The sequence below is a fragment of the Asterias amurensis genome, chromosome 22 (assembly GCF_032118995.1).
Source record: "Asterias amurensis chromosome 22, ASM3211899v1".
Classification (NCBI taxonomy): Eukaryota; Metazoa; Echinodermata; class Asteroidea; order Forcipulatida; family Asteriidae; genus Asterias; species Asterias amurensis.
In genome coordinates, this window is record NC_092669.1 from 540,397 (window position 1) to 565,906 (window position 25,510).

The 25,510-nt window shown below is 38.9% G+C and overlaps 1 protein-coding gene across 4 annotated transcripts in view; it reads right to left on the reverse strand.

Moving 5' to 3' along the window:
• LOC139954087 (aristaless-related homeobox protein-like) overlaps positions 1–25,510 on the reverse strand; it is a 46,490-nt gene that overhangs the window by 12,332 nt on the left and 8,648 nt on the right. For 3 of the 4 annotated variants that reach the window (XM_071953752.1, XM_071953750.1, XM_071953749.1), the window contains exon 2: positions 16,484–16,848. In XM_071953752.1, coding sequence (XP_071809853.1) covers positions 16,484–16,848 — 365 coding nt within the window. Of the gene's footprint in view, positions 1–16,483; positions 16,849–20,081; positions 20,220–25,510 lie in introns of those variants that run through there. The other variant, XM_071953751.1, reaches the window with a different exon arrangement.

Genomic DNA, 25,510 nt, shown 5'->3' on the forward strand with positions numbered 1-25,510 from the left:
ACTCGTAGAGGGTTATCTCATTTTTATCATTATTTAGATTGACATTATTATTCCCTATTGATAATGAAAATTTGCCATAACAAAATAAGTTCGACATCGACAAAATAGCGTTTATAAGACAAATAATGTAAATTATTTGTTATTTTCACGAAAGCTTCGTAGTTAGTGATGTAGTCTTTTTTATCAAACTACAAAATTACCACAATTCAAACAGAAAATTTAGAATAAACGTCACACGAAAGCCAGCGTTTGAAATAAATAGCTATTTTAAGTGGGTTTTTATTTTTAAGCAACTATAAGCTCCATCTCGAGCGGGCGGCGACCGGATGAAGAGGCCGTACAAAACGAAGGAAACACGGTAGGATAAAGTGGTAGTATCGCCATCAGTTTTAAGTGCTCGTGGATACGCACTTGACAGGTCCGTCTTGACATACAACTAGTACCGTGGATGAGCTCTTTAGGGTTTAAGTGGCTATGCAGGTAGATACTCAAGTCATTCTTAGGGTAAAGGACAAAACTCAGTCTGTCGATAAATTGCCTCCAGGGATCTTGTCAAAGACAACTATTTTCTTTTGTCACAATGGATGTCATTAGGCGGATGCAGTGAGAATGGACACTAAGTAATAAAGAACAAAGGACTTCTAAAAGGTATCACTCATCAACTTTTTTTAAATATTTTTTTTCCATCAAAATTCTATAACCTCAAACTGCTTTAACTTCGGGATTCACTAACTGCATCCTGCCTCCTAAAACCCGTCTCCCAATTCAAACGCAAAATCAATGGTAATTTGTCTACCTATCGATTTCCTCTCCGCTTATAAGTTAGAGTTAACACTTTTTAGTAATTTGGTGGTCATGTTATTCTGGTAAAGCATAATTTTGTTGTGCTTAGCTAATGTGTGTGCCTTTTGAAATCGGCGCTTTAAACACAACCTGTATTGATCTTTAAATGTCGGTCATCTCAATTTTCATGAAACATCACAAAGAGTGGGTTTCTTTCCATGTTGGCAACTATGTCATACAAAAATTACAATATTGTGTCGTGAAAAAGGAACTTGACTCTCCCTCAAAAACATTTCCCCAAACGATATCCCCGCCCCCTCTGTATAAAGACCATTAGCTTAAAGTCCACTTCAACCTGTCCAACTCAAAGCCGTCAATTTTTCATTCTCCTTTCCCTCTAAAAAATTCTAGCTCTTCGGAAACTTGTCGACTAACAACAAATCCTTTCCAATCCAAGAGAGAAGGGGTAGACATAACTCTATCTTAGGGGAGCTTCCACTTCAAATCAGCCATTAATCTCGAGGCATTTTGTTGCTGTCCGGGTGTTTGGGGAGGGTGGTCGTCGTTTTGGAAGTGTTTCGAGAGCGTTTTAGCGGGTAAATTCACCGCGAATCGTGAACGAGAGAGAGAGCGTGTTTCACCCGTAATGGATGCGTCTCGAGTGGTTAAGAGAAACACAGACGAGGTTTTAACGGGCACTTCGTCGTGAAAGAAACAACTGAAGGTGACACAAAAAATCGACTCGACATACTAAGGGGGGACGAGCATTAATGTTGCAGGTTTTTAGAGGTAAATCATACATTTTGTTCTAAACAAAATAGTTGATGTAAAACTTCTCGTCAAACGGTTCTTTATTTTACATCAGCAGTATTTGTACCTCCGTGTAATTTATGTTCTCTTATTGGCCTACAGGGATGCATTGTTATGTTCCACACCCATGTTGCTTACTCCTTTAATAACTTGCAAAAAACAAACATATAATGAATATTCCGGTTAACGAAAGACTCATACAAAAAAATGTAAAATCAAACCCTTTCTACCTCAGTAATCAAACCCAAGGGTTATAAAAAGCCAATTACACAACAGAGAAATGGACACAAACAACCGGGGGTTGTTTCCATCTTTCTCTTTGAACAATTTCCAGCTGTAATTTGTCCTAAGAGAAGTTTGCAAACTTCTTAATCTCACCCTAAATACACCCGAGGTGGATTTTGTGGTGTCCCCCCCCCCCCCCATCGGAAACCTTGAGATGGTAAATCGAGTGTGAAATGAGGTTACGAGTCGAGGAGGTAATCGGGCGAGAGAATGGAGAATAATTAGTGGGTCTCAGACCTGTGAGTAGACGGCCAAAGTATTAGCTGAGGATCCGGTGGTTTTTACCTTCCTCGGTGTATACGAGAATGAATTACCACTCTGTTTTGCTTCTGTATTTTTGAAGCTCAGAAAATCATGAGGGACAGTACATATAATAACCTGAAAATCTCTCCTCTAATCCAAACAAATGCACCCAAACTGAGGCTGAGAGGTCTAAGATAGTCTGGTCTCTATTAACAATATAAAGAATACTTCTATTTACTAGGGAAGCATATATGGAATGCGACCAATCGAAACTCTATAGTATTTTGACCATAGTGTTATAGATCTAAGTTGGTAAGAAGTCAACTCGACCTCAGTGCTTCAACACAAACCAGTTTCCCATCAATACAAAAAAACAAGTAGCTTCTGGAATTCAAAGTGCATCCTTCACAGTCTTCAGTGCGGCTTTTTTATTTGGTTTCGATTCAAACGGAAAACCCCTAACTTCCTCTAGAGGTGAAACTTGTAAGCATATTAGTCTCCTTTACCAGCCTTTCAAAGACCACAGTCTTTGATAAAACGCTTCCCTTTAGTGTGTGGAACATGTGTTGTGTGGCGTTGGTTTCCCATTGCAATTCATCAAAACGCCTTGGATGACGGAACTCCGAATGCTATCGCTGTATCATGATTTCAATGAAGTCATTGGCCTCAACTTGTAATTCTTTATGATTCCATGCCCGGAGTTGAACTTGCTTCATTTCTATTGATGGGTTTCTAACATGTTTATGGTGTATGACATCATTTTGCTCGTCTATAAATAGATACAGAACCTTTCTTTATGGTAGTGGCTTATGTATGGTGCCCGGAGCTATCTCTATAAATCAAGCGATTTGAGAGCTATCTCTAATCAAGCGGTTTGAGTACAGATTTGTTAACTCAATTGGAAAGATAATTTTGCTGATGTCTGCAAAACATGGTTACACTTCTTACGGGTAGATATAAAGATGTGATAAAAACTGTCCTCTTCACATTCACATAACGAGAAGATGCCATGATGACACTCTCTTCCTTGCTCTATGTTCTACCTAAAGTCCCTTTCACACGGGAGACCTTTACCAAGGGTCCCTTGTTTAATCTTAGCATGCTTATACAATTTTACAAAATGTACATCGTGTGAAAGGCAACAATGTACTGTCAAAGTTTTCTTTTGATATCTTGTCAAACAATTGCTACATTTTACAACCATGCTAAAATTAAGCAAAGGACCCCAGTTAAATTGCCGTCGTGTGACAAGAGTTTAAGACGCCATGATGACACTCTCTTCACAATAATGACCTTTCGGGTATGACCTTCGCATGTGTAAAACTCGGCCATTCCTCCAAGACAAGAACCACACTCCAAGACGCACAAATCTTACAAGATACACGTACTACTCATCCCATATGTCACATATACAAGCTACATTCCATCACCGCCGTTTGAATCCCTAATATTCCATTCCAAAGCGACCGTGAACAAACCCTCCACATACTGTTTTCATAGTTAAACCACAGGGTATCAGCGTAGAGCCGCTGCCTCCACTGGACGGCAGGCTGGGGTGTTCTTAAACACGGCCCACACCAAGCAGCATGTATCGGTCAGGGCATGGTCAGGGGGACACAAAGAAAGATGTATCGGCGGTGAGGCAATCCTCATCAAGGAAGACACAGTCTTATCATTTCTTTTGATCTTAGAAGATGACATTAAATAAGTGTCTTGAGCACCCGTGGAGTTTAATTAAAACAAGTAGGTTTGGTTTGAACATGTGACTAAGATTATTGGGATAGCCTATATGCCTATCTAGTCCAGCGGATTGTCCGGTGGGGGTTTCTATTTGGGGTTAATAAGGAACACAGTTCAACATCTGTTGCTTGGCTGGGTTGAGATCCATAGGCCCTACAGGCTGTATAATCCAAACAAAGATATAAGACAACTTTAAAAAGTAGATGCTCATTTCATTTATTTTTTTGAGAAATTTAGTTTAGCCGTGAACTTGACCTCTTAATTCCTTTACTCTTCTGAGATCATTTTGTGACCTTGCTGAAAAGTACTAAACCCTTTATTTATCAAGCAAAATATTTGAAAATGGCTTTTCCATACAGCGTTGTGGTTCAACAGGCTGCAAACGTACCAACCCTCACCCTATATGTGGGGTCACTTAAAGGTCAGATCATCCAAATCAAATCACCCAAATCATCAAGTTGTGTCATACATGCACCTGTACATAAAAACCAAAGTTAATCCCATTTGTTTTATATCATCAAAAAGTGGGATTAGAGTCAGAGCCCGACTGGTTTTTCATAACGCTGTTTAGCAGAAAAATCCTGCTAAGCAAATTTCGTTTTGCCGAGCAAGAAATGGGTGGGGCTCTGACGCCAACAGTATAACCTTTTGAAATGTTGGCTGGTAAACCTGTTCCTGCTAAGCATCATTTTGCTGTGCTAAGGGAGGATTTTCTACTTACAGGCTTTATGGAATTGGGCACAGGGCCAAACTCCCAGAGTCAAAGCGCCTCCCCTGTCTTTAAAGTGCTATTCACACGACATCAATTTAACTGGGGTCCCTTGCTTAATTTTAGCATGGTTGTAAAATGTAGCAATGTTTTGCAAGATTTTGCAAGACAACTTTACAGGACAGTAGAAAGAATTGTCCTTTCACACGAGGTGCGTTTTGTAAAATATTACAACCGTGCTACAATTTAGCAAGGGAGCCTTGCTAAATGGGCTTTAGTAACTGCCCTCTCAACTCCAGTACAGTTGTCCGAACTAATAAACTGACTAAGTTGTTGTTGTATAAACCCCAGACCATACCATGACACCTGACGATAGTGGAGATCAGCGAGCGTACAGGTCCCCCCCCCAAAGCCCTGGGGCCACAGACGGGGTTGAACCCCCTCGAGGGTCCCATGGAGTTAAAGCCCCCCGTTCATTAAAAACCTATTTTATCTCATGCTTGCACAAACGCTGAAGGTAGTGTACAGTCATCGCCCTAGAGCACAGGAAGCCCTAAGCAAAGTGGACACTTCGAAGGTACTCAACACACACTAAAATCAGTCAAGAGTCCAAGATTACTATCTTTTCCAGTTTTTATCTAGGGTGGGACAGGTACATACTCGTGGTTGAGATTTTCACTGCAAGTTATTAGAGCTTTCATCACCTAGATATAAAAAAAGCCATTGGTGTCAAAGTTCATACACTTTATCTGTTTTTGGCCTGGGGGTAAGATAAACATAGTCATGGGTAGATACAGATCATAATGGATGGATGAAGGCTTATCTTGATGAATTAGAGAGGGAAAGTAGGCTAAAAATGATCCATTTACCCTAAAAATAACAAATTTACTCCATAAATCCAAAGACGTAACTAAGTTACTTTAAAATCAAAATAGCTGAGCCGATATCCAAAGAGTTTATTCGTCACATTAATGATGTAATCAATGACGTCACTAGACATTACCAGCTTGGTAAAACTAGCTTCACATTCACGCTACTTTAAAACAATGAAGATTAAATTGAAACAAAAACTTGATGAAGACCCATTTTGGGGGAGATGAAATGTTCACAATTGTTAGACAACTGAGATATCTATATCATCGTCACAAGAAGAAACAAACTTGAAAACTCCGTATAAACTCGTTTCTCGTGCGAGATACAACGTGACTTGGCAATTTTGCTTTTGTCTCAGCGTTTTTAGCAACTTAGCTGATATAAACCAGACTGTGGTGTTGCTGTTATCATAAAAGGAGTCTGCTTCCGAGGGTCGGGTACTAGACCTTGGTAGCCTAAAATAAAAGCACCCTGAATAATGGCTGCTGAAAGATAGACGGGTATACTGCAAATGGTGAGTCACAATTATGTGTGTGTAAGTAGGACATGAACCTCTACAGTAAGTCAAGGAACTAGTTTAGAACCAAATTAGACCAAGTTGAGTTCAAACTTAAACCCGTGTCCGAATTGACGGCTTACGGCTACGTAAAACATAGACTGTCCAAAATACAAGCCGGACTTCTTTGAAATTCCAGAAGAGTTTTTAATATGACCGCTTAAACTAAGCTGCAGTTCATCTTGTACCAAATTTCATATCATTTTGTACATTATCCATCTTGACTATACAAATTTGCATGTTTTGGATCAAACGGAACAATGAGAAACATTAAAACGGAAACTTACAGCGTCACAAGTTTCAACAAAACCTTTACTGAAACTTAAGGTCTGCTTCTATCTACAGTTTCTAAATACCAAGCGCTAAGTTTTAATCCGTCTAAAGCCGTTAATGCTCAGGGATTAACAGACTAGATAATAACTGACTCTCGATTCATTAGAGAAATTTGACCAAAACACACATGTTACGCAGATAACAACTGTGACGTCATCACGATGACGTAAACGAATTTGTTTTAGATCTTCAATTCAGAATCACGGCAGTAGTTTTGAAAGGTTCGTTCTTCTAGTTGAACATCTCATGCGGCTACAGACTGAAAGGTGCGAATAAAACAAACGCTTCACTCTACCTCGTAAATACCATACAGGTTTGCTAGTTTGTCTTTGTTGCCACAACAAAGAAACTACGTGAAGTGAACATCCAACAAGCCACACAAATAGGTATGAACAATAAGAAATGCAAGTTCCAAAATGGTATCACGTGATACAAAACCCACCAATCACCGGACTTCATGTCAACAAATGACCTTATTTGGTCTCCCGCACTTGATGTTTTGGACATTTCAGGAAACTTGTACCCACAACACTTCAGATTATAAAATATCAAAGGAACCCCTTTAAAGGTTTTTAACATGTCACAAAGTTTTCGAAGTGGAAAGCACCTTTAAGGTTTGGGTTCTCATAGTAAGGAAACAACTTTCCCCAGGGGAGCTCACCCTAATGACATCGCGGAAATTGCCCTGCGCCTGTGGGATATGGCAGGGCAGGGTTTAAGATCGCTGGGATAAAACAAGTTGTGTATCCCCCTGGTTTAACAAGCGAAGAGAGCCTATTTTACCCCACAGTCCAAATAAATGCAATTGGTGAGAGTTTTTGATTGGGCTTCATATATCAAGATTTCAAACCACGTGTGTGGACCGAGTCACAAACTGCCCGATTACGGATCTATTCGCCAGACTAAGAATATGAAATATTTCAAGGAATATTCTTTTACAGCACAGAACTGATTCTGATATGTTTCATGGAGACGCGTTCCTCAAAATTCCACTGCTTTATCCAACAGCAATGCATGGATATAGTTTATAGAGTCACTGATGGCTAAGTTTTTAGACAAAAATTCAAAACTTTAATTTATAGATTTCTCCATCTAGTAGAAAACTATTAGCAACAAATCTGCAGTTGAATTGCGCATTATCTTAACACAAACTCATGCATGAACCGAAGAGTAAAAACAAATATAAACAGAGAATTTCTAAACAAAGCTGTACCCCCCTCCCCTCCCCCCCCCCCCCACCACCACCAAAAAAAAAGAAGGAACAAGTAAATGCCACAATAAAAATAATGGAATTTTAATAGCCGCACGATAATGAGAAGTCCTTGGGTCGGACTTGAAGAAAAAGCCTCCACCAAAGAGAGTCGGCCCAGCACCAAAACTACCTCGACGATATATTTACGGTTTACTCATTAGAGTTAGATGCTTATCAATATTCAGTCGACTAAAATACTTTTGACATCTGTTGTCGCGATCTCTGAAGTAAGGTCGACCGTGTTTACTAGCATTTTCGGATTTTAGTTTTTTTTTAAAGGGTATGTAAAAGAATGACAGAAATGTATACTATTACGCAGAGTTTAAAGGCACTGGACGCTATTGGTTATTGTTAAAGACCAGTAGTCTCACTCTGTGTATCCCAACATATGTAGAAAAAAACAAACCCGTGAAAAAAAACCTTTTTGCACAAATTTGTGGGCTTTCAGTTGCCTATCAAAAAGGCCTGACACGTCTACAAAAAGTCTTTAAATATTTGAGTGAGAAATTACCTCTTTCTCAAACACAATATTATTTCGGAGGGAGCCGTTTCTCACGATGTGTTATACTAAGATAGCATTTTGGTTATTTATGTTTACTGATTCTAATGCAAGCCAAACATAGTTGTAGTATAGTTGATGTCTTTCAGGTACACGAGGGTTGTTGGATGGGAAACTTTGCTCTGAAAATCTAGCAACAAAGAAAAAAATCTCGCCCTTATAAAAGGAGAATCTTAGTTAAATAAACCGTCTGTACAATGTGTTAGGCTCATTTGGCATCGAGACTTCATGTGAATTTTGTGCAGTTAAGGACAAGGGTTGTCATGTAGCCTCTGCTACCAGGCGGTGAAGCTACAAGCATCTGCTTCCGTACTTGACACTTCTGGTTTTTGAATTGCTACATTCGGGAAAGCCACTCACAAGGAGTCTCGTATGTTTCAAAGTACATCCTCGAGGTCAACAATTTTTGGGAAGAAAGAAAAAAAGTTCAGTGAGTTTTCAAAGTAGAAGTGGTAATGTTATGATTTCTGTCATTCAAACTCAACCCTTGGATAACGTGTCAAAGAACTTTAGTATAAGACACAGACGTTATTTTGTTTATTTGAAATGAAGGTTCAGGATTGATAAAATATAGGTAAGTTTTCAAAAACTCAGTACCCTGACTAAAAACAATCAACTTTGGGTGTTCCATTTTGTTAAAAGAACAGAGAAGCATTCACACACACTATCAAAAATATTTTCACAATCGAAAGCACATCCGGAGGACATGTAATGATAGTTTTTTAAACTTTATATTCGACTTTATAGTCGAAATATATTGAATACTCTCTGAGTAATTTGATAATTTGATCGGCAGGTCTTCTTTTTTAATATTGTATTTTTCATCCATGGTTTATTCTTGAATTTATATAGACTAAAATAAATCAACGAATGAACTCATGTTTCTGTCTACAGTTCCCCCCTTCATATAAAAAGAATTGTTGCCAAAAAATCCCTCGTCAACTCCCACTGTCCCAGTCATCTCCTACTGCGTAACTCTAAGAACACTTAATTACGGAGGGCTCTTGTGGTGACATTTTACGAAAAGAGATTTGCCTCAAGGTTACGGCCGAGCCGCTTCTGTCCGCGTGCTCAGCTCTCATGGCCCGCCGTCTCTATCGCCACACAGACGGTCGCAGTTACACGGGAAAACACGCTGATTACATTCACACGTGCGTGGATGACACGGAACGCTGGAAACCTAGTCTTGTATAACGGATTTTCCACAGACTTTTCGTAGAGTTTTAAGTTTGACGTGGGAAATGCACGGACTTGATTTAAGCTACGTTGATCACTAGGGTATTTGCGATACCTTCAAGATGCATATTAGATTTAAATTATACCATTATTTCATCTGGTACACGTGTTGTGAATATGATGTACCAGACATGCTTGTGTAGCAGGGATGGTAGGAATTCTTTGGCAGACAGGTTGGGCGCAGAGACAAATTATCAGCCAAATTGTTGGTCATTACAACGTTATTTGGAAACAAATTGAATTTTATGCTTTCTAACCCAGCTTCTGTCCATCTATTAAAACGATTTCTGTTTTTTAGACCACTCTTAAAAAATATGGCCATCAGAAAACAGTACAGATGGACAATGGAATGGAATGGAATCTAAATTACTAACACAAGACCAAACTTATGGCAACTTTGCCTCATCAACTTTGTATCATACGTTGTGTGATAAACTTTACTTATTAAGGACATCTTAAAACGTATGCATTAGAGGTTTCCATTGTCATACGTCATAATGTTGTACATACTGTTGAGAAACCTACAGGGATATACTATGTTTAGCTTTTCATAAAGGGGCGAAATTGTACATGTATATGTACATTGACATCTAAATAGTCTTGCTTTGTTTCTCAGGATGTTTAGTATTGTACTAAACATAACCTTTAGCTAACTATGATTCATAAAAATAAAAGAGTAAAGTACCACATTTATAAGCTTCTGTATATTATACAATTCAGCCTGCCTACGTCACACGCTGTGGCCATTTAACCTATTAAAGTCTAGTATCCTGTCTCTAAACTATTCCCAGCTGAGTGATTTAAAGATGGAGAATTAACTGGATTACAACCCAATCCAATATAAGCACCAGGTTGTTCATTATCTTTGGGTTGGATTATAGTGGAGCTTTAAGTATTATTGATACCCAGATTGGGGTATGTTGTTACAATAGTATACCTCATTTGGAAACGGATACATAATTTGGTTGAATAGATCCATTGCCTTGACTGCCATCTTTGATGACCAACAGTGGACGCTTGGAGCGCTGCACACGGGCATACTCCAAGAAGAGAATCCATTCAAGTTTGAATTTTGACATTGTTTTGGGAATCGTAAGACATTGTTTGAGAAATCACTTAAGCTACCAAAGTGGCAAAGTGGTCCTGTAGCATGCACTGCAGTTGGATGTGTCCAAGTTGCCTGTAAAAGTTGCCTCGTGCGAAAGGGCCCAAAAGACCGTGGGGAGAGAAAACATTTCTTTATCACTGGCTTCAATGACGTACTAATTCGAAGGGTAATATTTTGTTTTCAACTATTTAATTATTTTAGGATTTTCTTTTTAATCACATGAGAGATAAAGAAATATATATAAGTTTGCATACAGAATTACCACACGGTAATATTAAAACGTATCCTTATTGCACTGAAAACATCACTAAACCTCCAAATCAAAATCTAAGAGGAGATATTTGCAAAAATAATCATCTTAAAAGAGAATCTTTAGCAGAAGAAGAAAGATTGCTTCAGCTTGATCACCTCCTCAGCCAATAATCATTTCAAATATTCCAACTTATCGATTCTTAGATGTATCTTCCACGACATTTAAAAAAAAAGCATCAACATCTGAAATGAAATTACCTAATTCCGACTTTCGCCTCCCACCGGACTTTCACCCAAATTAATTCTTCACCTTTTCTTAATTGGTCACAAGCCGCACTCCGAAGGAGTGATGACAAAAAAGGAGTTCAATAAAAATAGAAAAAAACCTCCCTCGCCTACACTGACTAGAAGGAAACTGAAAATGAAGGAGTCGTTTAAAGCAATTTGCTGCAATACAATAACGTAGTTATGGCTGACAAGGTTAAGGGATTTATTGCAGGGATATAGGGTGATCCCATTTAACAATTAAGTGCTCAAGCACCATGCAGAAAGAGCCACTGAAAAGAAGACCAAAAGAAGACCAAAACGCAAGTGATTATTTTTTGGGATGTAGCAAGCTATAAGCAGCATTTTTGTGCGGCACTTTGCAGCTCTGAGGTCAGTTTTTTTTTGTGACAGAAAGAACCACTGAAAAGAAGACCAAAAACGAAAGTTGATTATTTCTTGGGATAGCAACATTTTTGCAGCCGTTTGCAGCCTTTATATACCAGAAGAAAAGAAGCGAAAACTCAATGTATTTAGACAGTAATTTCCTTTCCTGGGACCATGGCAAGCTGTGGTACATACGCATCAATTTGTTCTATACGCTGGCCACCGTCCGCAGGTACAATAAATGTTTATTGCTGTTGGGTTTTTAGTGGACATCAGGGGGCGGTTTATGTCATTCCAGGGCGTGTGTTTAACAGTTGCCTGGTGCAATACTCTATAATAAATATAGGAGGATACAATACGACTTACACTCATCAATAAGAAAGGAAAAAAAAACTTAATGATAAGACTAGATGAGAACAAAATATATATAAACGAACAAAAGGGTTAACTCGTCAGCGTTGTCTACCCCCCCCCCCGCCTTGCCCCTCTTAATGCAGCCAGGGCAAACCCACTCTCTTCTAATCCTTACCCATTAACTACGCGCGATTCCAGGATAAAATCCATTAATTGAATTATTTGAAGGTACTCCCAACCAACGTCCCTTATAACCGCCGGTCTGCGCGGCCTTCAAGGGTTATGGAAGGATTAGTTGGTTATTTCCCCATTCAGCGTGGAAACAACGATTGTTCATGCCGTGGATACAGCGCTATCGGCCCCACGGGCACATTTCCGTCGTCACGCTGTTTTTTTTTTTTTTTCCAGTTTTTTTGTTTTGCTCATGATAGAAATGTCGAACGGTAAATCATTTGATGGGAATGTTTGTACACAATACTTTCGGCATTATCGACTCGCTTAATTCGAAGTGTGTTGGTAAGCTTCGACAATCCGAATACTAGCCTGCGGACTGTTAAAGAGAGTGTTGCATTCCTATATGGAACGAAATCCACTCTACTATGATCGATTTTTAATCGAGTCTGGTAATCGATACTGTACTCCGATAATTAAATTCAAAATAAATTCAAAATATGCAGCTTTTAATTGAACAAGAATACATTGTTGGCAAAGACATCAAGACGTTAACAGGCCTGCAATATTCACGATACAGAATCCCCGTTTAAGATCAAGTTCCCCTTATTTGCATATCGATCACGAAATCAAAATGGCGGCAGTATTCTGAACCTTTGTCCAAAATGGCGAGCAGGAAAAAACAAATTAATTTGACGTAAACATAGTTTTATATATATATATATATATCTGCCAACTTCCTGTGCAACCAAAAAGAGGACCGGTGACACTATACAACAGCTGTAACTTACAAAACTTCTTTCTTTTCCCAGTACTACATTACCCCAAAGTGCAATGATTCTCTCAAAAAAGGTTTATATCAAAAGATGCTGCACTCTTAACCAAGTAAGTTTTATTCGCCATAATTGTAACAGTGACTACAAATCGTATTTTATTTATGGTTTATCTAATCTGAATAAAAAACAACCAAGGGTTCGACAAAATTCAATTTACAGTTTTTACAGAGTTAACAATAAACAATAAATGTTAAATCTATACGCAAACACAAAAAGTATATAGTTTAAAAATAACGATGAATTACTGGGGCAGTTTTTTTCTGCTCACAGTGACCCAACCCCCAGGGGTCAGACCCTGGCTGCCCCACAGTGTTTGTCACAGCATGTGGCACATACAACATGCAGTGATTCTTTGTTGTATACGAGTCAAGTTCAATCTAAGTGTCTTTCAGTCTTCACAAACACGGGGTATGTCAGCCCGGTGGTCCAGATCAAGTCTATATTTGGCTACAAAATAGGAGATCCACGATTGAGTTTTGGATTTTGTTGAGGGTCATGACAACTCTGCGTCCTATAAAAAGTGAAAGTTCATAAATGGTTTGTACCTTATTCTTAATACACGTCTTGTAAGAATACAATATTATCATGTGAGTTGGGATTACAAAATAAAAACATTTCAAAAATAAAACAGTGAAGAATTGTTCTCTTGTGACTCCAGTGAATGATTGAGTTTAACTTTCACAGGTTCGTTATTTTTATTTTTTAGGGTCATATAAAAAGAGGATACTGGTATTAAACAACAACCAATGTTTGTCCTCTGTGCTTGAAGGTGTATACACATAACAATGTTATAGGACGAACCAGTTTCTATAGAAGACAATAAGTAAATCGAAGTAGTATACATATCAAATGCATATCAAAAAGGAAATATCACATGCTTACATAAGAATAGCATTTTGACATATCAAGAGAATTTTTTTTTTTTCAAATTGGGTTAAAAAAAAGCTGTTTTAAAAACCCCAAATCACTTCAATATTGTTCCATATTATGCTTCGGGGGAAAAAACTACCAAATTACATTGAGATATTCTTACAAATCTGAAGACTTCTTTGCCAGTCTAATTCCAACACAGCTGGATGGGATAGAAGTAGCGGACCAACCGGATCGCTGTAATTATTATCTGGACGTTGGCCTACATCCCTGTATCGAATGGGGTCTATGCACTTTATTGCCTGAGTAGGATTTGCGGCTTGAATGTATTGGATTGAAGGAAAAGGGGGTCAAAAACTAATTCTTGATCCCGTCTCATAAATCCTTTTAAATGATTTTAGATCGATTTCCACCACAAGTCAAAAAGAAGAGAGAAATCTTTGCAAAGTGGATTGTTGATTACGAATCAAAGCTGGAAGTGGGAAGTGTAGCACCTTAATGTACACAGCTTAACAAAGCACTGACCTCAAAAATCCATCAAGATTTCTAGGTTAGTGAGAAACAAATCGCTCAAGTTTCCTTCCAAAGTATAACCCTTGTGAGACAATCAAATCCAGAGTTTCTTTAATACGAGCAAGTAGTAACCTTAAGACAATAATAATGGCTACAAAACTACCACGGAAAAAAAATGGCTTCTTCCTCAATGTTTTGTTACCTAGCATTCTCTACTACTTTTTCTTCCTCGATTCCTCCAATATTTAAGACGTATTTTCTGTTTCTTGTAAAAGTGAAACACAGTGAGTGAAAGCAGCCGTTTCATGTTGCCTTGAGGCAGAATGACCGAGCTCCATGAACCCGCCATTGTTTTATTGAAGGGTTTTGGGGGTAAACCCAAAAGAGCCCTGGCGAATTGTCCTTCATTTAACCTTTTTGCACACCCTTGAAATTGGATTTTTCCCCAGCCGGTTGGCAAAACTCGTCATCGTGAGAAACTTGAGCTTCTTTGGGGGAGCCGGAAACTTTGCAAACCGACGGGGTTATATTTACTTCCATGCGGTGAGTAAGAGTGACAGAATAATAATGAAATTTATGAAGTGGTTCCTTAAAGTGGAGGACTGGTTAAAAAAAACCTGAATCTTAACCAACAATATTTCTGATGGCAACTTTAAAAAGATATGGAAGTGAAGTTGGGAAGGCTATTCTAGTCTTCTTATTATGAACAAAGCACAACAAACCACCAGATTTTCAGAGCCAAAATGTTTCCTCTAAATTAGACTAAATGCATGTACTCAAAACATTCAGAATAAGATAACAATGAAAAAAATTGTATTTGTTTGTGGCATTTCATTTAGTTCATTACAATTATTTAGTTCATTACAATTTGATTTGAGTTTTACATTCACCGCCATTGCCAAGTGTCAATCTTTCATTGGTCAATTGCAGAGCTTGAGAGCAGCAACATGGCGGCCTAAGTAGCCTCAGAACATTACACAAAACAAAGCACAATAACGTCTTACTTCTCTTCTTTTGTCATGGTGGGTTGGTGAGTTGGAGAACAACTTTACCTTAAGGCTTTCGAGTCTACCATCAAAGACAAACTTACACTTCAAAATATTTTCTTTAATTCCCTTTATAAAAAAAGATGATTTGAGAGAACACCTAGGGAAGCAACCATGGGTGCCGCAAGTTGATCCGCCCCTATCGGGTGTTTCAAGCACCAGGGTGCCATGTTTCATTTGGTAGGAGTGACAGCTGATTCTGTTATTTCTTGCCACCAGGTGCCAAGACTGGATATCAATCAAGGGGGACTGGGTTCAAAGCAAACCGGCAGGGACCCGTGTGTCTGGTCGTGGTGCTGTGAAAACACCACGGGGCTGATCAAGCAAGGTGCAAGAAATTTAATCATAAGAATCCTCCATCCACGCCTGCTGGCTGGTATAGACTGGGGTTGAGGTAATTTTAAAATAACTTAAAATGGTAACGTTTTGACCGGGTGCTGTCTTGGTGGTACACGACAGTTGAGTCTCCTCTCACAATCACTCAATGTTATTCTTCTTTTTTTTAACCGAGGTGAGGGATAAAATTTGAGGATTTGATCGGAAATATCCGATATCCTGTGAAATGAATCTTGTCTTTAATACCTAACCACATCCCGATTCTATCGTGGGTTGTCGTGACGTATCTTAGTTTATGGTATTGAGAATGTTTCAAACAGCTGCAACAAGATGTGAAGCAACCTTGAGCTGAGGTCGCATCATGTTATCACATTGACTCAAGTCTAGATCCCTGACTCATTACATAGTTGAGGCAATAAAGAACCATTTTTATTTTGTTCTATTGCAGAAGATGCGTTAACATAAACAGTTAAATCTGCTTTGGGGCAAATCGTGAGCGCTGCTATTTTAGTCTGTCGCAAAATTTAAGCTTTCCAATTGGTTGGTCTAGTTATGGTTGCCATACAGGCAAGTCACATGGTATTAATACTATTTGTTAACAGTTGACAAAGAGAACGTGCACCATGGACACAAATGGCACGAGAAAAAACATTGTCCATGTTATGTTTATATTATGGTATAAAATACACAAATGGGCCAAACTTCTTAAGGCTACTTAAGTACAAAAATAAGCTAGGCAAAACCAACAAATGCTAACCAGAATAAGGTATCCTGCTCCTTATGGTATCCTGCTCATTAATGCTAAGTAGTGATTTTCCAAGTAGGTTTACCTGCTTAGGCAGCTCTATGAAACTGTGCTAAGTTCTGTGTGTGTCACTGCGAGTTCTTTAATTTCGTCTTATTTTAGTTTGGAACGGCAGTTTTGGCTTATTTTGGCGGGAAGGATCATTTTTAACTGTAGTCTTACCTGCACACGTGCTTCAGTTAGATCACATCTCAGGGCGAGCTGCTCCCTACAATACACGTCTGGATAATGTGTCTTCTGGAAGACCCTTTCCATCTCCTCAAGTTGGAAGCTCGTGAAGGTTGTCCTGTTTCTTCTCTTCTTTCTCTTAGAGGCATCGTCCCCCTTAGAGCCCTCTCCATCCTTCCCGTCATCACCTTTATTGTTGTTGTTCTCTTCGGAAGATTTGTCACGTGGACTACCGGCTGAGGCGTCGTGCAGGTCGGAGGACTTACCGCCTGCCGTTCCGACTCCGGAGGGGTTGACGCTATCATTGTCCTTAACGGACTCGCCGATAGGTGACGTCAGAGGTGTCATGTCTTTGTTATCTGTGAATGTAAAATTACAAAAGGAAAACGAAACAGTAAATAAAATGCATCGGCCAAAGTCATTCTTGTTTCTGATTGGACTCGCCAGTTGGTGAAGTCAGAGGAGTATTTATTATCTGTTAATGTAAAACTACAAAGGAAAAACGGAACTGTAAATAAATTGCACCTGACAAATGTATTCTTGTTTCTGATTTCAGTCTTCGACAATTCTTAAAAGTTAGTCAAATCTGAGAAGATTGACCATATGTTGCAGGGGTTATAAGCTAAACCCTGAACCCCTCTTCAGGTATTGCACCCGAGCTTATGAAGCAAAAGGTATCCACGACTACTGTGTACAGCAACGGAATGAAAAACTGTCGACGCCTGGGTGTAAATTGCTTAGAAATTGCTCTTCTCTAGAGTTTGCTAATCCACAAAACAGATCAAATGTAATGCAGCGTAGCACGCAACGACGTGTTGAGGATACCAGAGAATTAATGATGCTTCACGCTCAATCTGAAAGTGCTATGACCAACTGGTGACATGAAGAGAGATATCGTAGGGGAAAGTGAGAATGGGTTTTAAGACGTAATGGCGATGAGTTGGGGAGCAGAGTGATATAATGTACATAGTAGTGTTGTGTTGGTGTTATGTTGCTTTGAATTGGATAGCAATGATATCACTCAGGTAGTGGTGTTGTGTTGGTGTTTGGTTGGTGTTTAGTGGCTTCGGGTTGGAGTAAGCAATATGATACATAGAGAGTGGTGTTGTGATAGTGTTATGTGGCGCGGTTGGGAAATCAAGGTATAACAGATACTGGTGTTGTGCTGGTGTTGCTTTGGGTTTGGGAAAGACAATTATGTTACAGAGATATTAGGTTGTGTTGGTGTTAGGTTGCTAGTTGGTGGGGAAGCAAATGCACCATACAAACATTTGCGTTATGGTATGAGTGTTGAATTTGGTTGCGTTATTGGTGTAGGCCTTAGTAGGTGTTATGTTGGTGTTGTTAGTGGAAGATTGTACATGTTTGTGTTTGTTTGTTGTTTGTTCAAAGTTGTGGTTAGGAGCCCTCTGTGGTAAGGGTGATGATCAAGTGAAGCCGCCTGTTCAAGATGGTAAAACAATTTGGGGGTTCCTCTTTCCCCACGTGCAGCCCGACCCTCAAATAAAAAACAACATCCTAATAAATAATAAACAAGTTATAACCAGAGTACAAAAAGACCAGACAACAACGTAACAACTCCTAGCCTCCAGTAATGCGTTTTGAAAACAGCGATCTCGTGTCGAGACCATAGAGTACCGCACGCAATCAAAACACCGGGACTCACGTCTGAGAAGACCGTGGTGCCGCAGCTTCCATCCCCCGGGGGAGATGCACTTTCACTCCGGTACAGCCGACAGCTAGCATCGGTCCGAGGCACGGACGCCAGCGAGCACCCCCAGGGAAAATGAAATATACCCTGAGTTTATAAGAGTTGGCCAGACGATGTACCCAAATGTAGGTACCTCCTTGACCCTTGTTTGGATACAAGGGGTACAAGGTCTCGCCTAGGGGTGTCAAGGTCGTTACCCATGGGTCTCCCAAAATACGACAAGAAAGACACCGTGGGACTATAGTGTTAGAATAACTTGTTGTTTTCGAGTTAACTATTTAGGAGTTGTTCTCACTGACTTTGTCTGCCGCCCTGGGAATGTTTTCAACCAATTGAGGCGATAAAAACCACAATAATTTCCAGTACAGCGGGTGGTAGCGGTAAGCGGCTATTTTACCATCTTGTAATCAGAATTGTAATTTGTAAGATGCCTGGGGACTTCTCGAAGCCCCAAACAAGCAAAGAGGAATGGTTGCTGATCAACAAAAGTGAATTTGGTCATGAATAATCCTTTAAAAAAACCGAATAGTTATACAAGACCATGGGAAGAATACGTACGATTTCACAAGGCAGGAAAAGTTGCAGAATAATTTGTTTAGCAAATGTTTACAATGAATCAGCAATAATTTATTTACAACATGACATTGTGCCACTTGATCGTAAGCTGCTAAGCAATATATTCCTACTAAGCAGATTTGTTTCTGGTTACTTTGAGTCCCTGTTCTATGCTTTGAGATGAGGGGAAAACACACAAAGAGAAATACCCACTGAGTCGAGAAGAAAAAACTAAATTGAAGAAGAAGATAACATTTATTTTATCAATCTTGAGTTGAAATCGATCAAATTCAAAGATATCATTAATAAGATAGCATCGTCATAACAATATTTATAATTGTAAACAAAACCTTGTTCAATGATCAGATAGAAACAAGCTAGATTGTAGCATGGTTGTAAAATTGTACAAAATGTACCTCTTGTGGAAGGACAACATGTTCTTCTGTCCAAATTCTCTTGCAAAATCTTGTCAAACATTGCTACATTTTACAACCATGCTAAGTTTAAGCATGGGACCCTTGCCAAATTGCTCTCGTATGAAAGGGGCTTTTGACTTTCATTTCAAGGTTCTAGAAATTGATGAATTTAACATTTACTTGCGACTCAAGTAGGGAAAATGAACAGACAGAAAACCCCTATAGCCATTAAGTATACAATCATTGAAACATGATATGAAAGTTAACGTGTACGAGGATCTTCTCCCATTTCAACGAAAACGGGATGGCAATCTACTTAGGAAACTCTTTGGTTCACCAGGGTTATCCGACGGCAGCTAGCGATTCATGGTAGACCACTTTATAAATATTGGCCAACGTTCATGATCTGAAGACGAAACACTCAACATGTCGTGTATTGTGAATCTAGAAACATCGAAATACTTTCACGAAAGTAAACACTCATCGTGACGAGAATGAATAACTAGCAAGAATGACCTTTAACCTATCAGATGCTACGTCATTATGACGTACATCTTCACTAATAAGTTAGTTAGTTATCACTCATCTATTAAGTATTTGCATTGTCGCTGTTCTTTAAACAAAAAATGAACTAAATCGCAAGGTGCCATCACCAAAGAAGCCGTAAAGCTGACACAATAAAAAGTGTGGTGAAAACAACAGCTAAATAAAAGAACGGTTGCAAAAAAATTAAATACAACTTAAGTACTTCAACCTCGTATTCACAACCTCGAATTTACCTTGGTATACATAGTTATAGATACGTGCAGGCCACCTTTCAAACGATAAACAAACGATTAAGTCAATGCAAGAGTATTCTAAGCAATAAAACGTTAGCTAGTGTTTCAAAAAGATATCAAAATACAACAACCTTGATTCCGGAAGACCGCTGCCGCACCGATCAAAGCGTGTTTCTCCAGGTAATACCTGCCGACCAAATTGAGCATTCTACGGCAGTAGACTTAGTGAGTGATGCGGTGATTATGATGATGATGACGGTGTTGTTTGCTTACAGGCTAGCTCGTCATTGACCATTTAACTCGCGTGTGACGTGCTTTATACTATGCGGTATCCGGTGCGCTAGGAGAGGGTGTGTACGTATGAGGGACTACAGAGTCCCAGAAGGTCCATGGGGAGACACCAAGAGCAGGTAGAGAGAGGGGTGGAAACGGCGCAAGGACACAAGCAAACCAATCGGATCTTTTAACTGTCCTATTACACTAAGTATTGTTTCTTGATCACCGCCTTCCGGTTTCACAAAAGCCACGCCCCTTTTGTCTCTCACTGTAATCTCTGAGGCGATGATTCCTGTATGGACAATTTATTATATGATTGACAAGTTGCCTTGCTGACGTCACTGGGCCTTTGTTCGTTAATTGGTAGAGTCCGGTAAGTTGTAGGATATCGAGGTTTCTTATCGGCAAAAAACAGGGTTTTATTTTGGTGTTTTTGAACTAATTGACAAAAACAAGTTTTTATTTGTCGCGATTTTTTTAATTGGATAGATGAAATACAGATGGTGACAAAATGTGACTTTTGATGTTTTGGGTGTCAATTTGTATTTTGAGTGACACTACTTTATAATCGTTGACGTCAGCAACTTTGCTAACATCGGAACAGGTTTCATCCAAAAATAACTATCAAAAATGGAGTGATGACACTAGAAGGTTCTAAGTGGTTACAATTGTTAATTGATTAATATTGAGAGAGAAAAAACATGAAAATGCTATTAAAGTACGATTTCTTAGTATTTCTGTAACTATTTAGGCCTACCTAGGGCCAATTTCATAGAGCTGCTAAGCACGAAAATAGCTCGCTTATTTTTCACATATTACTGGCATAAATGTCATGCCATATACATTGCTTGTGACTGGTATTTAGCTGTGGTTTACTTAGCATAACAATTGAGTGGAGTCTTGGCCGGTAATCTGACTTTACTAAGCAAGGATTTTTTTGCTTAAGCAAAATTTTATGCTTAAGCAGCTCTATGAAATTGGGCCCTATTCTCAATGGAATCCTAGAGTTCAAGTTAGAAGTGAAGAATTAGTAGTTGAAAGATAAAGAACAATGTGAATATTTTTCTTGTTTCTTATTCAGATTTCAAAGCCCACGTCACGACGTCCCTGTTTTATGTTACAGTGCCAACTTGAGATCTTACCATACCCCGCATAAACGACAGAGGAAACTCATTAAACTAAAGCTATTTATAGACACTTATGTTCCTTTTTAGTATTATTTTATGGTTAAGACACGGGTGTGCCACGCGACCATAAAAAAGCCCAACTCCGTTAAAAAGCCGCAACCGAGGGTCGGAAACCATTTAGCGGTGATTCCGCGCACCAGGCCATCCGGCGATCCGCGCCGTTTGACGGTACAGGAAGACTCTGTCAACGCCATAACATAAGTGGGAGACCTCGGTGCGTATCTGGGGGGAAACATCTTTGGCGATTGTGGGGGCTTGTTCTTGAGGCTTGGGGAAACTATTAAGTTCATGGAGAGTGGACTGAACTGAGGGTCACCAAAAGATATTAAAAACGTGTGTGATGTTTTATAAATTGCTCCCGTTTTCAATTGCTGAACACTTACTTCTTCAAAGTCATTCCCAAAAAGGTACTGCTTAAAAAAAAGGAGTTTACAAAGTTACAACCATAAGGAACAATAAGGTTTTGTTTTATAAAACACAGAAAATAGTGATGGTAATTTTTGTTTTGTGGAGAATCATTGTCTAAGGTCAATCAAGGTCATTTGAGTAGGTCCCCTATCATGTACAATTTGTTTCACTGAACAAAGTGCAATGGTGGAAGGTTCTGTTTTGCATTCTATGTTTTTGTAGGCTTTGAATAACGGCGATTCACTCAATGGAATGAAGGGATCACACATTTATCATTAACGGTTATTTTGTCTAAGTACAACCTAAGCTGTTGCATGTTATGTTGTCATTTTAACAAAAGAAACTTTGAATCAAAAAATAGATCGAAAGAATGTCAGTATCTGTTTCTGTTTGTTTGAACTGGGTTTTTTTTCGAGGGGGGGGGGGGGGGTATCGTCCACCAATGTTATTCATTTATCAATATTTCATCATTCATTCATTCATTCCAACGGCTTCCACCGGACACTTAAGTCATGGCTTTCCAAACATTATTGTCCAGAATATTTATTAAGACATTAAATTAGCGTCGATGACCCTTTCCTGTGAGTGCCTCGTGTCTCATCTCAACCAACACCTCAGAATCACTTCTTGAGTTTTACCTGACACTAATTCTTGGCAGTTCTTTGATTCAATAAGAAGATTGCATCCGATAACTCTAACATCTTCACTTCAAGAAGAACTGTGATAAGATTTCATTGCTATCGGGGGCATACGATGACCTCGCTAAGGATAGTGTAGAAAACACACATGCGTGTAGCGCAGGAAGACAATGGCGACGTCGATATGGGTGTTTCGTATTTAGGTTCCCACCCAAATTAGCAAACAATTGACCCCAAATTGGTCAAGTAATTCCCCGATCCTGTATGTGTCACCCTCGGGAGTTGTCTGCACACTTCCTTCCATAGGAACCATTTAGAGTGACATGTACTGTATTTGTCAACGCGGTGTGTTTTAGGGCGCTTGTTTTGACGATAATTAAACGGAAACTTTGTCAACACGTGAGATAGGTGTCACACGATGTTACGCACATTCTCACTGTGAATGGTTTAACAAAGTTATAAAGTTTGCAAATCAGTGAGTTTCCGTTACGCCTAGTTGAGACTCCAAGGTGGGGACGAGCAGCTAAAGCAATGCCTTGGGGACGATCAGCTATAAATGGCACTGCATTCGGAACGACATGAAGTTTCTCAAGATATAATACAAACGCATCGACTAAGTTAATGTTGTGCAACTTTCAACGATTTCACACAGAGCTAAGAATTGATATTAACGGCCCATTGATCTTAGTTGCGAAGTAAAGTGTGATGTCACAATAACAATCACTGTGGTAATACTTACAACTCAAAGATGAATCTTATCTCTTTCTGAAATCGATACATAGAAATACTTCTATGAGAACTACATAACGATCATAATGATCTTAAAAGACTCTCCAGGACACTCAGTCTCAACAATCTCTCAAGTCGGTTTCCCGCACCTGCATCTTATATGTCATCGGATCTTACACCTTAATCTCGACATCATAATCAAAGACAGAAACTGGGGATCAGCAAAAGATGGATTAGTGAGACTACTCTCTTAGTTTTAGAAAGAGATTAAAGGACGATTACCTCAGATCAAGAATTCACACACTCACCTATTTCATAATTTTCACTTCAATCTTGAAATGAAAACTTACATGACAACTCAAAAAGGAAGTTGGTAAAACATCTTCTATAATATAATAGCAAATGTCGTGGGGTCCAGTCCCACATGGGTAATACGTGTGACTTACGTGTAAGAGCAAACCCAATAATTTTCGCCAATACTTCTGGTAAAACATTGTCATGATGCAGCAATCTGATTGTTGTTTTCCTTACTCCATTGTTAAATCCATGTGGCTTAACCGAGGCTTTGCGGTCAAAATAGCCTGGTGCCTTATTCCATAATTAAAACCAGTGTTTACTACTGCAGTACAGGAACTCGACAAAGTTGGTTTTAGTCTGATAGGCCAACAGCTTCAAATACTAGCAATGGAAAATCTACCAAAATCATCACAAGAAGTTATTCATTCCTTCTTCAACATGTTCTGATTAATTTTGCAAACACAACATTAAGTAGCAAAGCATTGAAACCTCATTAAACAACACCAGGGCGTTTTAAAACATGTCATTCAAACTAACAGCTAAACCTTTGCTGGCTGCACTCAGAACAATCAAGTGCTGCTATAAATATATCTAATCATGTTCATTCTTTAATTCACATCAGTGTACTCAAACAAAGGCATGAAGGAATATAGTATGGCCCCTTGATTACAGTATGATCTTATTTACGCCCTAGCATACAGGACACTAGACCAAAAACAGGTCATTCAAAAAAAGCCAAACCCTATCGTTCAAAATAGTCAAGTTCTGCTGTAAAAATATCTTATAATTTTCTTTCCTCATATCATGTCCTCAAACCGAGGCATAAAGAAATTTAGTCTGGTCCCTTGATTACAGTATGATCTTATTAACGCCATAGCATACAGGAATTTAGACCTGGATGGCGTTACCATATTAAAGGTAGCATTGACACATGGTTTGCCATAGTGTTACACCTCCTTTAATCTCTTGTAGTTAATTAAGGGAAGGAGGTAGACCTCATCGATCACTGCATGTAGAATTTAATGCCCTTCCTGGTGCAGTACACCCAACGATAGATCATGGGCGTTACCCTTAAGATATGACGTCACAAACAGAATGGTTTAAAATCTTCTCAATACAGCGCGTTCTAATGGGAACAAAATCAATTGATACTAATAGTGGTTAATAAGTCAAACAAAGTGTCATTTTCATTATTTATACATTGTTTTGTAATATCCCTTTTGGTAAGCGCCATGTTGGAAATAAACCACAATGCATGTTGGGAAACAGTGTTAGGAACAGCCCTGATGGCCGCCATGTTGTATTTTACATGCCAGGTTTATTGTGTGTACCGCATTGCTTCAGAATCAGCGCGTCACGCAGCTCCATCTCGCGAACATCATCAATATAAAACACTGCATATGGACAAATGAAAAACGAGCATTGATTCTTTGAAGGTAAAGGAACTGATCCTGTGAAGTTACTCAAATGTTGTTACAATTCCATAAACCACCAGCGTGAAGTTCCCTTTAAAGCTATCACAACGAACTATCTTGTGGTTTCTCGATATAGCCTTATAGAGCCCAAAGATAGTTCTTAGATTTGATTGATAAAGATACATCTTCATCTTGACAAGTCTAATATGATCCAATGACAGCTTCTGTGAGTCATTCATTTAGACACCATTGTTCTATATGCCACATCATATGTAACCATGATAAATTAAGGACTATTAATTAGGAAATGTGGAACAATCAAATAAGTGAGGAGGGCGCTTTGACGACTATAAAAGCACTGCTATTAGGCGATCTGACTACAAGCCCAAAACGAGCCTAATCCGCCTGGAAATATTATGTGCTGAGGTGCTGTAGTTTTGGGTAATGAGTAAAACAATGTCATGACAATAATTTTCGTCTCATGAGACCAAAATTATTTTGAGCATTTTACAAACCTATTTTCGTTACTTTGTTTTACTCATTTCTCAAAAACTACAGCACCTCATTAAGTAATTTTTGAAGGGAAGCTTTCCACTATAATTATCTTCAA